Here is a 12,025-nt window from a genome sequence, read left to right on the forward strand (position 1 = left end):
CAGCAAACGTCCGATTCTCACATCAGCTGGTGGCAAACATGTGTTTCTTTAAGCAAAAGAGTCCCCATCAACGCAAAAAAAATACGTACTAAAAGATGACATTTGCTATGCAAGTGAGCACTTGAAAAATATGTTGCAAGCTTCCCAGGCGCAGGACTTACTTCCCGTCTTCTTACGGAGATCTATAAATCCTATTGCCTCTGTTTTACTTTCGACTCTAAAAACAGGACAGGAAAAACAGAAATCAGGGAGAGCTAATGGAAATGCTTGCTCATAGTGACTGACAGACTGGTGGCTGTAGAAGGAGGTGCCAAGTTACCTTACCAGCCGTTGGTAGGAAAAGAGAAGGAGCAGCCTTGAGAACGGGCAAATCAGTCATTCTGGAAGTGTTAAAATCAAGCCTCCCAGAAGAGACAGCCTCTGGCACAATGAAAATAATAGTGGCTAGTTCCTACAACACTTGTGCTTAGTTTTTGTGTGACAAATGCATTCTGCAACCATGTTCTGTGTGTGGTGAAAGGGTAATGAGGCTTATTTATATGCTTTCTTTTTGTGCTTTAATGTAGCACAGAAATGGCCCTTAGGTATCAGAGCGCTTCACAATAAAGCCAGAAAATATCCATAACAAATAGAACAAGCAGTGACGAGCTGGATGGGGTGCGGCACTGCATGGGGAGATTAAGTAAATTGTGAGCAGCGACGGGCGCTGACACGAGCAGGAAACTAAAGGAAGACGAAACTAGCGGTCTTCACTGTCTTCACCGTCTATTCATGGCAGTGACCACTAGATGGCAGTGAGTCAAAGGGAAATCCACCACATTAAAAAACAATAAATCTTCACTTTTCAAGCACTGCACTTGTGCTTGTGGCGCGCCGCTGCTCGCTCCCGCAAGGTGGATGCCGCCACAAGCACGAGTGCAGTGCTTGAAAAGTGAAGACCAATGGCTAAAGGCCCTCCAAGAGCAGCACATGTGCGCTACCTAGGCGAGACCTAAAAAAATGGGGGCTAATAAGTGCCAGCTTTTATGTCCCTATAGTAGCCTTTTTCCATTAAGGGGTACTATAAGAGGTCAGGGGCCATAGGATAACAAGGTCTGGCACACAGTGGGCACCTCAAGGTTTCCATCTTCATTATGGCCCCACTGAAAAGTGTCATGCTTGGTATCAAACAACTTGTCTAATTAAATCAGACTTTTCCCAAACTCAGATTTAATGTGACATGCACCCAGGTGGATACCTTAGAGATTGCTCACCTGGTTGCCCCAGACTTTCCTGCGCCCTGGCTGGGAGCCTACAGCTGGTACAGCCAAGACAGAAATATGATCCCTTGCCAGGAGATGTGAACACTTCCAGGAGTCCTTTTTTTTTTGTTCAAGTAGTTTTTATTGGAAATAAAAAAAGAGGCATACATTCAGAAATACATGCAATACAAGAAGCACATGAGAATACAGTTGATTCACAGAACAAAATGGTACGACAGAGTCAGAGAAGTGAAAGATGAGAAAGGGCAACGGAGAGATGAGTCCGCAAAATAGTCAGAGCAAATGTAATCAAGAGCACGAAAATAGCTGTACTACCAGTGAAAACAAAGCATGATGTAAAGCAGTACCAAGAATATTGACAGTGTGTGTATCGGCTAGGATACATAGAAAGCCAGGGGGGGAAAGAGGAAGGAAGGAGGTCAAGGAATAGGCCGGGATGTCTGTCACATGACTCCAGCATGATCCCTAGGAACCGATAAGAAGCGAATCTAGCAGGATAACCCAAGAGTGAATGAATATGAATACATTTTTATTGTCTCAATTAATTAAAATTGTTACAATGGAGATCAAGCAGAAATATTCCAGCACTAAATTACTTCAGTTATAGTAGGTACGTATTTAACCATTAAAGTATGCCGTTCTAATACATGAATAAAATAGATCTAAAATATTACGTTTGACGATAAAACGAATAAAAGCAGTGCAAATGGTCAACTGTCAAAGCCTTCCCAAGAGTCAGAAATAAAGGCATGCCTGGGAAGGAGGTGTCACCTCAAGTCCTCATCAAGCACAATTGCATCAGGGCAGGCGGGAAAATTAGGTCTACTTTCAGTCATGCAACTGTCTCACAGAACAAATGGGATTTCGAAGATAGGTTAATTCTACACAGTTTTGTTATAGAGAAGATTAAGAAGTGTATACTCCAAGAAGGCTAGCCACACCCCTAGGGTGGGCTACCTGGTCTGTACAGCCAAAGAAGGGTTCTGCATTTTTAAAAGTGTCAGAATAGAGAGTTCTGTGTAGAAAAGGTGGCATACACCCCCAGATGTAGTCACCTCAGGGGTGGATTAGCCACTGGGGCTAAAAACCCATTGGCTACTTGTTCCCACACTCCTAACACCCCCAAATCTAGGATTTAAGGGGCACCCCTGGCACCTGAACCTCAGATCTGAAACAACTTGCAATAAAGGACAAAGAAGCTTCAGGACCTTCACAAAGCAAAGGCGTGATAACCTGTACCTGTGGCAACTACTCTGCAAGTTCATGACTGTGACTAGTCCCGGACCAGAGTCTGGTTCCAAAGACAAGAGGAAACTCTCTGAGCACCAAAGGCAACTCTCGATCTCCATTGGACTAGAGGTACTAGTCCCCTGCAGTCCACAGGAATTGCACGCTCCTGGGACCAAATAATCACTAGCCATCGGGCCCGTTGATGGATCGCCCAAAAGCAAATGGTCTAGTGCATTGTGGGAAATGCAGTCCTGAGCTACAGCATGTTTCAGGCGGCTACTATTTTCCCTCAGACTCCAGGACGTCGAAGTAACCCAAGGCTAAACTTGCCGCTGCCACGGCATGTTGATGGTCGGTCCGGCTACCACTACCTTTGTTCGACTCTAAGCCTCGAGGGAACTCCACAGCACCTTCAACTTGTCACCTCAGTAGCCTCATAGTCGAGTGTTTGCATCCATTTCCTCACCAGCATCGTCTAAGCGGTAAAACCAGCAACACCCATGGCTCCTGCGTCAGTACCAAGAACAGCTAGGACAACTCTGTGCTCGGGCCCTACGAGCCAGGTAAAATTCAGTTGGCTTGGTCCTGGGACCTGCATCACCTTAACCCTGGAGGTTTCCACTGGACTTGACCTGCAAGTGACCGATTGTCACTAGTCGTTTTCTCCATTGACCGCAACGTAAACGTTTTGCAGCAGTGAATTTTATTGATTTATTTTTCCTTCTAAAATCCATAACTCTAGTTATACTTATCCGATTGTGTTAGTTTTGTTGTCAACGTTTACATAAAATTCAGCTCTATTTCTATAAATTGGCGTTGGATATCTTTGAAGTCGTGTCTATTACTTATCGTCCATGTTGGTACGCTGAAATGCTTAACACATGTTCCTCTAGTAAAGCCCGACTTCTCTGTGCCACTTTACCAAGACTGAGCTACTGATTTATTATTGTGAAGCCATAAGACCTATTTTGCAGTTTTTTTTTTTTTAGAGCATTGCAAAGTGAAGTCTAACCAGCCTCACAACATAATACTTCACTTTGCTACAATTGGTTTAGGTCATGTAACATTAGTACTTTCGGTCCCGTGTTAGCACCTTACGTTTTATACATGCATGATTTGCTATTCTTCTGAAACTATAATATGTGCTGTTTTTGAGATATGTGCCACGCCTCTCTTGCTTTTTTAACTGAGCAGTTTCTATGTCAATTTGCTAATATATTCTGTACTTACAATATTTTGATTGCCAGACATATTTAAGACTTATATCAAACAGTCCTTAAGATGGACGGTTCTTTGACTCTATACTTCGAATATTTCTGGAGCTTGACCATAAGCTATCCTCTTGCTTATTAGGTGTTATTAAATTGCCTGACTAGTCTTGTTGCTTTCTGTAATGATTCTTAATTTTAAATAATGGTAATCATACAGCGCGATCTGTCTAATCAGCCCTTTGGTAACAGTGCAAAGCTCTGACACTTCTTCTATATGAACTATATATTCTCTTGATTCTTTGTTCCTATTGAAGCTATTGTTAATTTAGGTTTACACTTTCTTTTTTTTAAATTTTAAATCTTTATTTGAACATCATACAAAGGAGACAAACATAATATACGTTATACAATACAAATACGCACAATGTCATATTTTTGCGTTTTATCCTCTCCTGCTCGCTAAAATCCCACCCCCCCCCCCCACTCTCCCCTTCCCCTCCCTCTGATCCAAAGGAAGTTAAGCTATACATTGCTTTAATGCACACTTGACCTTTATGTTGCATATATGAAAAAAAGAAAAAGATTGCCCCATGGCTTCCCAAACTCGTTATAACATTTTCAGAGTAGCTCAACTGGTCTTATACCATTAGATCAACATCCTCGTTAATCCATCTAGTTACTGGTGCCCAGATTTCAAGCCCTCTCTTTTTGGTTCTATGTCCCCTTCGCTTGTATACCGCGATCTCCCACCGGTATATTGCTAGCAATTTCCCCAGCCAGCCACGTATGAAGGGGGATCTTGATCTAACCAGACACTAGCCAAACATAGCCTAAACACGGCCATAGCTGCGAATAACATAATAATCAGTTTGGTTCGACCATTTCCTGTTTGCTTACCCCCAGAACGATCACTTGGGGTGTAAGATCCACCCCAAATCCCAGCATATTTCTAAGGTAATTACCCATCTCGGTTACCAAAGGAGCAAGTTTAGGGCAAGTGGTAAACATATGCACGCTATCAGCGGCTAGAGTTCCTCAGCGAGAGCAGTTTATACCTGAAGCCCCCCCCCCACCAATCTAAAAACCAGTGTTGGTGTGATATATAAATTGAGCCAGGTTTTAAAACACTGTACTTGGAGATTTGCCGAAATAAATGTTGTCTGGCTTAACAGAAGAGAATCCTCACATTCCCCTATCCCTGCTTGTAACAGATCCTGCCAACGGTCTGTTTGTTTAGTTAAATCGTCCCCCATTTCTTTATTGAGTAATTTACATATTGTAGCTAATTTTGGGGAAGCCCCCAGCACTGTGCCCAGTAAAGGGATTTCACTTCAGCTAGCTACCTTCTTAGTCAGGAAACCTCTTAATTGTAAATATTTAAAGAAGTGATTGTTCCCTATCCCAAACTTTCCCTTAGTTGTGTCAAACAAAAATATATCCTTGTCTTGCATTAAATCTCCGATATGCCTCACATCATTTTCAGCCCAAATTTTCATATATCCATCATGGAATATAGCTGGAAGTAAATCATTATAGACCAAAGGGGAATATCTATGGATTCTTCCAATGTTCAGCTTTTTTTCGGACTGCAGTCCATACCCTGAATGCTCCCAATAATATCTTGAATTTAACTCTCTGAAAATAGACGAAATCAATATGTCGCATGAGACAGCCTTTAGCCTCCGCCCCAAATATTAACTCGTATATGGAAACATTAGCTACTTCCCTTGTTGTGCCGCTATCTCTTCCCAATAGATCAGCCATCTGTTGTAAAGCTGCTGCCCAATAGTATATTTGAAAATTCGGGACTGACCAGCCCCCTCGATCCCTAGGCACAGTCATATATATTAAAGCTCTTCGAGGGCGTTGCCCAGCCCACAGGAATCTAGAGATCAGTTGGTTCAGCGCTAACAACTAAGATTTATTTATTTCCACTGGAATAGCTCTTAAGAAATATAAGACTTTTGGTAGGAATAGCATTTTAATAGCGTTGCTCCTACCGAACAGTGTGAGATGTAGATTATTCATCCTATTAAAATCTGCCTTAGATTTCTGCATCAGAAGCTCCAAATTAATATTAACAATTTCATCTATATTAGCGCTGATCTCGACCTCTAAATATCTAGCATTCTTCACTACTCGAGCATCATTTAGGTCTATTTTCCCATTCTTAACGATTAACGTTTTACTTTCACTAAGGTAATACCCCGAGATCTTGCCAAAATGACTTGCTTCCATTTCTTTCGCAATAAGGGCCACTCACGGGTTAGGTGTAACTACTGCCAAGTCATCCACGTAGGCTAAAATCTTGGTGTCTCCTCAGCTGGTATGTATAGCCTGAATCTTTTGGTTCTCCTCTATTTTCCTGATTAAGGGGTCGATGTAAACCGCAAACAATAGCAGAGAACAAGGGCAACCTTGCCGCGTGCCTCGTGTAATTTTAATTACTTCGGATGTGGAGCCCATGATGACTATTCTGGCAGTAGGTTCCCGATACATACAACTAATAGCCCCAATAAATCCTTTTCCCAGGCCCTTTCTCTCCATAATTGCCCACAAGAAGGGCCAGGAGACCCTATCAAAGGCTTTTTCTGCATCTAACAGTATGAAAGCCATAGGGTCTCCCGTAATTTTGGTGCAATCAAATAGAGCAATTGTTAGTCGGATATGTTCTATCGTTCCTGTTCTGGCACCACTCCGATGTTGCCCAATACTGCGGGAGCGAAGAGAATCCCAATCCTCTCCCTTAGCCCTGGCCTTCACCACCCTGGAATATATAGGTGATGGCAGACAAGGGCGACCGGAGAAGGAGGGGGGGGAAACAAGAAGACCAACAAGGACTTCACGGATGCGGGACGTTCCTCACCTGTACCACCCAGAAAAGGTTCAGGTCAACCTTAGACAAAGAATAACAGAAGAAAAGATTAGACAAAGAAATATCAGAAACAGTAAACACACATGTGATTAGGTACTGCAAACACAGAGACTCTCTTACCCCTCATTAAGCTTGGCGGTATGCGAAGAGGGTACAAACTTTGCTGTGGCTTACACTCAGCCTGTTACACAATTCCAGAGAGCAGGATAAACTCTGTGTTGTTTTTAGCCAAGTGCCCATAAAAATCCCAAAATCCTGAAGTAGCAAAAACCAATGACACCTTCTCCTATAAATAATAAGTAAAGGGGAAAAAGTCTGCCAAGACAAAAAAAAAACTTAACAGAGAGCCCAAGATACATCCGTATTTAACTTCTTGTTGTTGCACCCAAAATCGGCTAAAAGTACGCGCAGGGTTTATTTCAAAAACCGAAAAGGGGAATAGAGAAAATGGGAAGACGGAAACGCAGCCGCGTTACTTGTTCTGTAATCCCCACTGAATACTGATAGCACAAAACAAAAAGGGGATACCGAGGGCAGAGGAAAAAAAAGGATGGGAGGGAACTAACCAAACCCCAAAGTCTCGATCCAGAAAAGAAAGTCCAGAATATCCCAGCTTGAGCTCCCACGTAGTCCAGGGTCCGGAAGACAGGAAGTCACAGGAGGCCACCGGCGAAGACCTTCAGGATGACAGAACCGGAAGTGAAACCAAGGGCAGTACACAAGCAGGCAATAGCTTTAAATACCCGCTGCCGGCATGCCCAGCCCTCCGAGTGCATACTTAATCACAAGTGCGGAACGTAATAAGAAACAGAAAGTTAAGAAGAAAAGCCTTCAAATCCCAACAGTACCTCCAACCAAACGCCTCCCCTCCGGGCGTGGCTAACTAGGATGACATAAATTAAATAAACAAACCAACCGGGGAGCATGCACACTACCAGTCGGTTCCCATGCACGATCTTCAGATCCATAGCCCTTCCAATCAATAAACTAATATAGTCTCCCTCTCCTTCTTCTAGAATCCAAGACAGCATTCACTTCATATTCCTCATTGTCATCAACCACTACAGGGGGGTGGGGGGGAGGCAATGCCTGAGTAGTCCTAGTGTAAGGTTTCAATAAGGAGGTATGGAACACAGGATGTATGCGATACTCATCGGGTAAGGCCAACTTCATGGCCACAGGGTTAACTACTTTAAGAACACTAAAGGGACCCACGTACCTAGGCTGCAATGTCCTTGATCCACCAAACTTCAAATTCTTCGTAGCCAACCACACCATGTCACCCACTGCATAAGAAGGAGAATGTTTGTCCGCTTGCTTCTTCATGCTCAGCTTGGTGGCCAATAACTGTTCCTGAGCTTTTTCCCAAATCTCCACCAAAGAGGACTCAAGGTATCCACCGCAGGAACCCGCCCAGAGGGTTGGATAGGTATGGCCTTAGGATGTAAACCCAATGAACAAAAAAATGGGTCATACCCAAAGCTGAGTGCATGCTGTTATTATTAGTAAATTCAGCTAAGGGAAGGGCCAACACCCAATTACATGATAATGAAGTCAAGAAGCAACGGATAAACTGCTCCATTGTTTGATTAGTACGTTCCGTTTGTCCATCTGACTGAGGATGGTAGCCAGAGGACAAACACAATTCCATCTTCAAAGAAGAGCATAACTCTGTCCAAAAATGAGACACAAACTGCGCTCCCTATCCGACACAATAGCAGAGGGCAGGCCATGTAATCTTACTACATGGTTTATAAAAACATCAGCCAATTCACGGACACTAGGCACCTTCGATAATGGAACAAAATGCACCATCTTGGTAAACAGATCCACCACCACCAAAATGGCAGTATACCGCTCCACAGAGGGGAGATCATTGACAAAATCCATACTAATAGTATGCCAAGGGGTAGGGGGCACAGGTAATGAGTGCAACAAACCAGAAGGGTGTGTATGTGTAGATTTACTGAATGCACAAATAGGACAGGATACCACAAACACTTGAACGTCATGGCCTACCGTCTTCCACCAAAACCACCGTAAACAAATTCCTTGGTCTTATGCATCCCTGGATGGCCTACTGAGGAAGAAGAATGACACCAGGCAAGGACCTGCTTCCTCAATTCAGGTGGTATAAACAAACGTCCTTCATGGTATTACAACCCATTCCGTAGTTCATACAAAGGATCCGTCAACCATGGGGTCAAATCTAGCTTTCCTATCTCTCTCTTCACGGACTCCAAAAACTCATCCTCTGAAGTACAACCCACAATCTTCTCAGCTGGAATCATACGCCTCACCTCTGATCCCGATGGTTCCTCCAAAGGACCCACATGAATACGAGACAGCGCATTCGACTTAACTTGTTGAGCAGAAGGTCTATAAGTAATGATAGAATCATACTCATTAAAAAATAATACCCACTGCATCTGTCTCGGGTCAAACGCCCATGCCGAGTGAAAAACTCCAGATTTTTATGATCTGTGTAGCTTGTAATAGGATGTCTAGCTCCCCACAAATGATGCCGCCATTCCTCAAAAGACAACTTAATCGCAAGAAGCTCCCTTTCCGGTATTGTATAATTGCGTTCAGCTGGCAACAAAGTCTTGGAAAAACACGCAATAGGGTCAAAACCTGTCTCCACATCCCTTTGAGATAACACACCGCCTACTGCATACATGGAGGCATCAGCTTCCACGAAATACGGCAAAGCTGGATCTGGATGCACCAGAACAGGAGCAGAAGTGATCTTCGCTATCAACAGAGTCAAGGCAGCTTGGGCAGCAGGGGACCAGATGAAAGGGACACCTTTCCTCAACAAGGCAGTCATGTGTGATACAATATCTGAAAAGTGAGAGATAAACCGCCTATAGAAATTGGCGAACCCTAGAAGAACCTGAATGTCCTTTACGCAAGTAGGGGAAGGCCAAGTAGCTATCGCCTACATTTTACGAGGGTCCATCTTAATACCGTCAGCGGAGACAAGAAAACCCCAAAACTCCACACGGGATGCGTTGAACTTACATTTCTCCAGCTTGACAAACAGCTGATACTCACGCAACCTCTGTAAGACTTGTGAATCATGGAGTATGTGCTTCCCTGTGGATTTGGAAAAAATCTAAATATCATCAATATAGACAATCGCGCTCACATCCAGATACTCCCGTATAACCTCCTTTATAAAAAACTGAAAAGCTGCGGGGGCGTTACACAACCCAAAGGGCATGACGCAATACTCAAACAAACCAAACTTTGTGTGAAATGCGGTTTTCCATTCGTCCCCTTCACGGACGCGAATGAGATGGTAAGCACCCCTTAAATCAAGCTTCGTAAAAACGGTGGCATGCTTTAGTTGATCTAACAAAACCGGAATCAAAGGGAGTGGTTATTTGTTTTTGATCGTCACCTTATTGAGTGCTCTATAATCCACACAAGCACAGAGATCGCCCTCCTTCTTTGGGATTAAAAAAATAGATGATGACATAGGCGAGGAAGAAGGACGTATAAAACCAGAACCCAACATCACATCCAAATACTCACACAAATGCCTTTCCTCTGGTTCAGACAATGCATTTACACAGCTACAGGGCAAGGTAGCACCCGGCAGCAGATCAATATGACAGTCAAAGGACCTATGTGGAGGTAACACACCGGCTTGCGCCTTATCAAACAGATCATGAAAGTCCACATAAGGAGATGGAATACCACTAGGCTCTACACAAGTACCCACCGCACAACCCAATCTGTTGCTACCTGATAACAGTGTTGCAAACAGTGTACAGAACCCAAAGTCACCGTTCGCCTTACCCAATTTATTTTTTGGTTATGTATCTGCAGCCAGGGCACTCCAAGTATAACCCCAAAGGAAGGAGCATCTATTAAATTAAAACTAATAGTCTCCGAATGCCCGTTATCACAGAGCAACAGAAGAGGTTCAGTCTGACGTGTTATCAACCCAGATGAAAGTTCGGTTCCGTCTATTGCTATTACAGGTTCTAGCTGTTCCTTGTACACACGGAACCTTCAGTTTTTTAAGCCAACTGAATGTCCATAAAATTTCCAGTGGCTCCGGAGTCAAGCAATACAGTCATAGTCGATCTACTACTGGCAGACAATACCAAACATACAGAAATGGTAAAATGCTGTGGAACTCTCTGAACCGCTGCTGGAATCACATAGGGGCTACTACTAGCAACCTCCTCCTAAGATGTTTCACCAGAATCTCTTTCCACAAAAGCCTCTGGATTTCCCTGAGGAAAAGAAGAAGGTTTCAAGAGACATTCACGAGCGAAATGGCCACCCTTCCCACAGTACAGGCGCAGATTGTGAGCTCGCCGTCTACTCTTCGCCTCAGTCGTCAAAGGCCCCCTCTCTTCACCCATTTGCATAGGTTTAGACGTTTGTTTTGCCTTAACATTTTCCTGCCCGTCTTCCCTCACCATCACCACACGAGACCCCTAAAATCTATTCCTCTCTCCACGTCTTTCAGAGACTTGATGATTCAACTTAACCACCAAATCAATGAAGTCAGTACAGACTTCAGAAGGATCCACTACCTGTGATAATATGTCCTTAAGTTCCTCACACAACCCTTGATAAGATAAGGATGTTCTCTTTGCCATCGGCCAATGTGTCTCTGAAACAAGACGGTTGAAAGATGTAATATACGTCAACAAGTCCGGTTTCCCCTGCCTTAATTTGAGCAACTCCGCGTCGCTCGCTTGCATAAAAGCATGCTTCGCGAATAAACAACGCATCTGCTCCTTGAAGGCTGGATAGTTATACAAAACAGGGTCATCACCCTCCACCAATGGAACAGCCCAAGTGGCCACAGAACCAGTCAAATAAGAAATAACAAAAGCCAGCCTTGCCGCATCATCAGGAAAAGAAGAGGGATGACACAAAGTGTAAGTGGAACTGATTCATGAACACCCCATATTTGTTACAATCTCCTGTGAACCTCTCTGGGACAGCCAAAGGAACAGGAAGCGGTGTGTTAACAGTGATAGCGAAGGGTGTTCCACCACTAGCCCCTTGACTGGTTGTGCGGTCAAAGAGAAAGGTGGCAGGTTGTAATAGAGGCCCCTGAACCTTGGATGATGGACCCACTCCTGTGCCCCATGAGCGTTCCCTGACCCTGAAGGTGTTCAACTCCTGATGTAACCCCAGATTCTCCTGTCTTAGGTCCTGAACCTCTGACTGAAGGGAAGTGATGGCAGAGATCAACTCCTGCATCAAAGAAACCCCTTTCTCCCCTGACCTAGGCTTCCCTTCTTCAAGATCCATCTTCGCTCAGGCAGCATTTAAATTCGTGGCCTTGGTTTTCTGTTCTGGCACCACTCCGATGTTGCCCAATACTGCGGGAGCGAAGAGAATCCCAATCCTCTGCCTTAGCCCTGGACGTCACCACCCTGGAATATATAGGTGATGGCAGACAAGGGTGACCG

The 12,025-nt window shown here is 44.0% G+C and overlaps 1 protein-coding gene across 4 annotated transcripts in view; it reads right to left on the reverse strand.

The window, feature by feature from the left end:
* Positions 1 to 12,025, reverse strand: part of ZBTB11 (zinc finger and BTB domain containing 11) — a 2,099,144-nt gene that overhangs the window by 1,116,195 nt on the left and 970,924 nt on the right. For 2 of the 4 annotated variants that reach the window (XM_085622426.1, XM_085622428.1), the window contains exon 6: positions 1,254 to 1,358. The exons of the other annotated variants lie outside the window; for them this stretch is intronic. In XM_085622426.1, coding sequence (XP_085478552.1) covers positions 1,254 to 1,358 — 105 coding nt within the window. The remainder of the gene's footprint in view (positions 1 to 1,253; positions 1,359 to 12,025) is intronic. 4 annotated transcript variants of the gene reach the window in all.

The sequence above is a fragment of the Triturus cristatus genome, chromosome 8 (genome assembly GCF_964204655.1).
Source record: "Triturus cristatus chromosome 8, aTriCri1.1, whole genome shotgun sequence".
NCBI classification, from domain to species: Eukaryota; Metazoa; Chordata; class Amphibia; order Caudata; family Salamandridae; genus Triturus; species Triturus cristatus.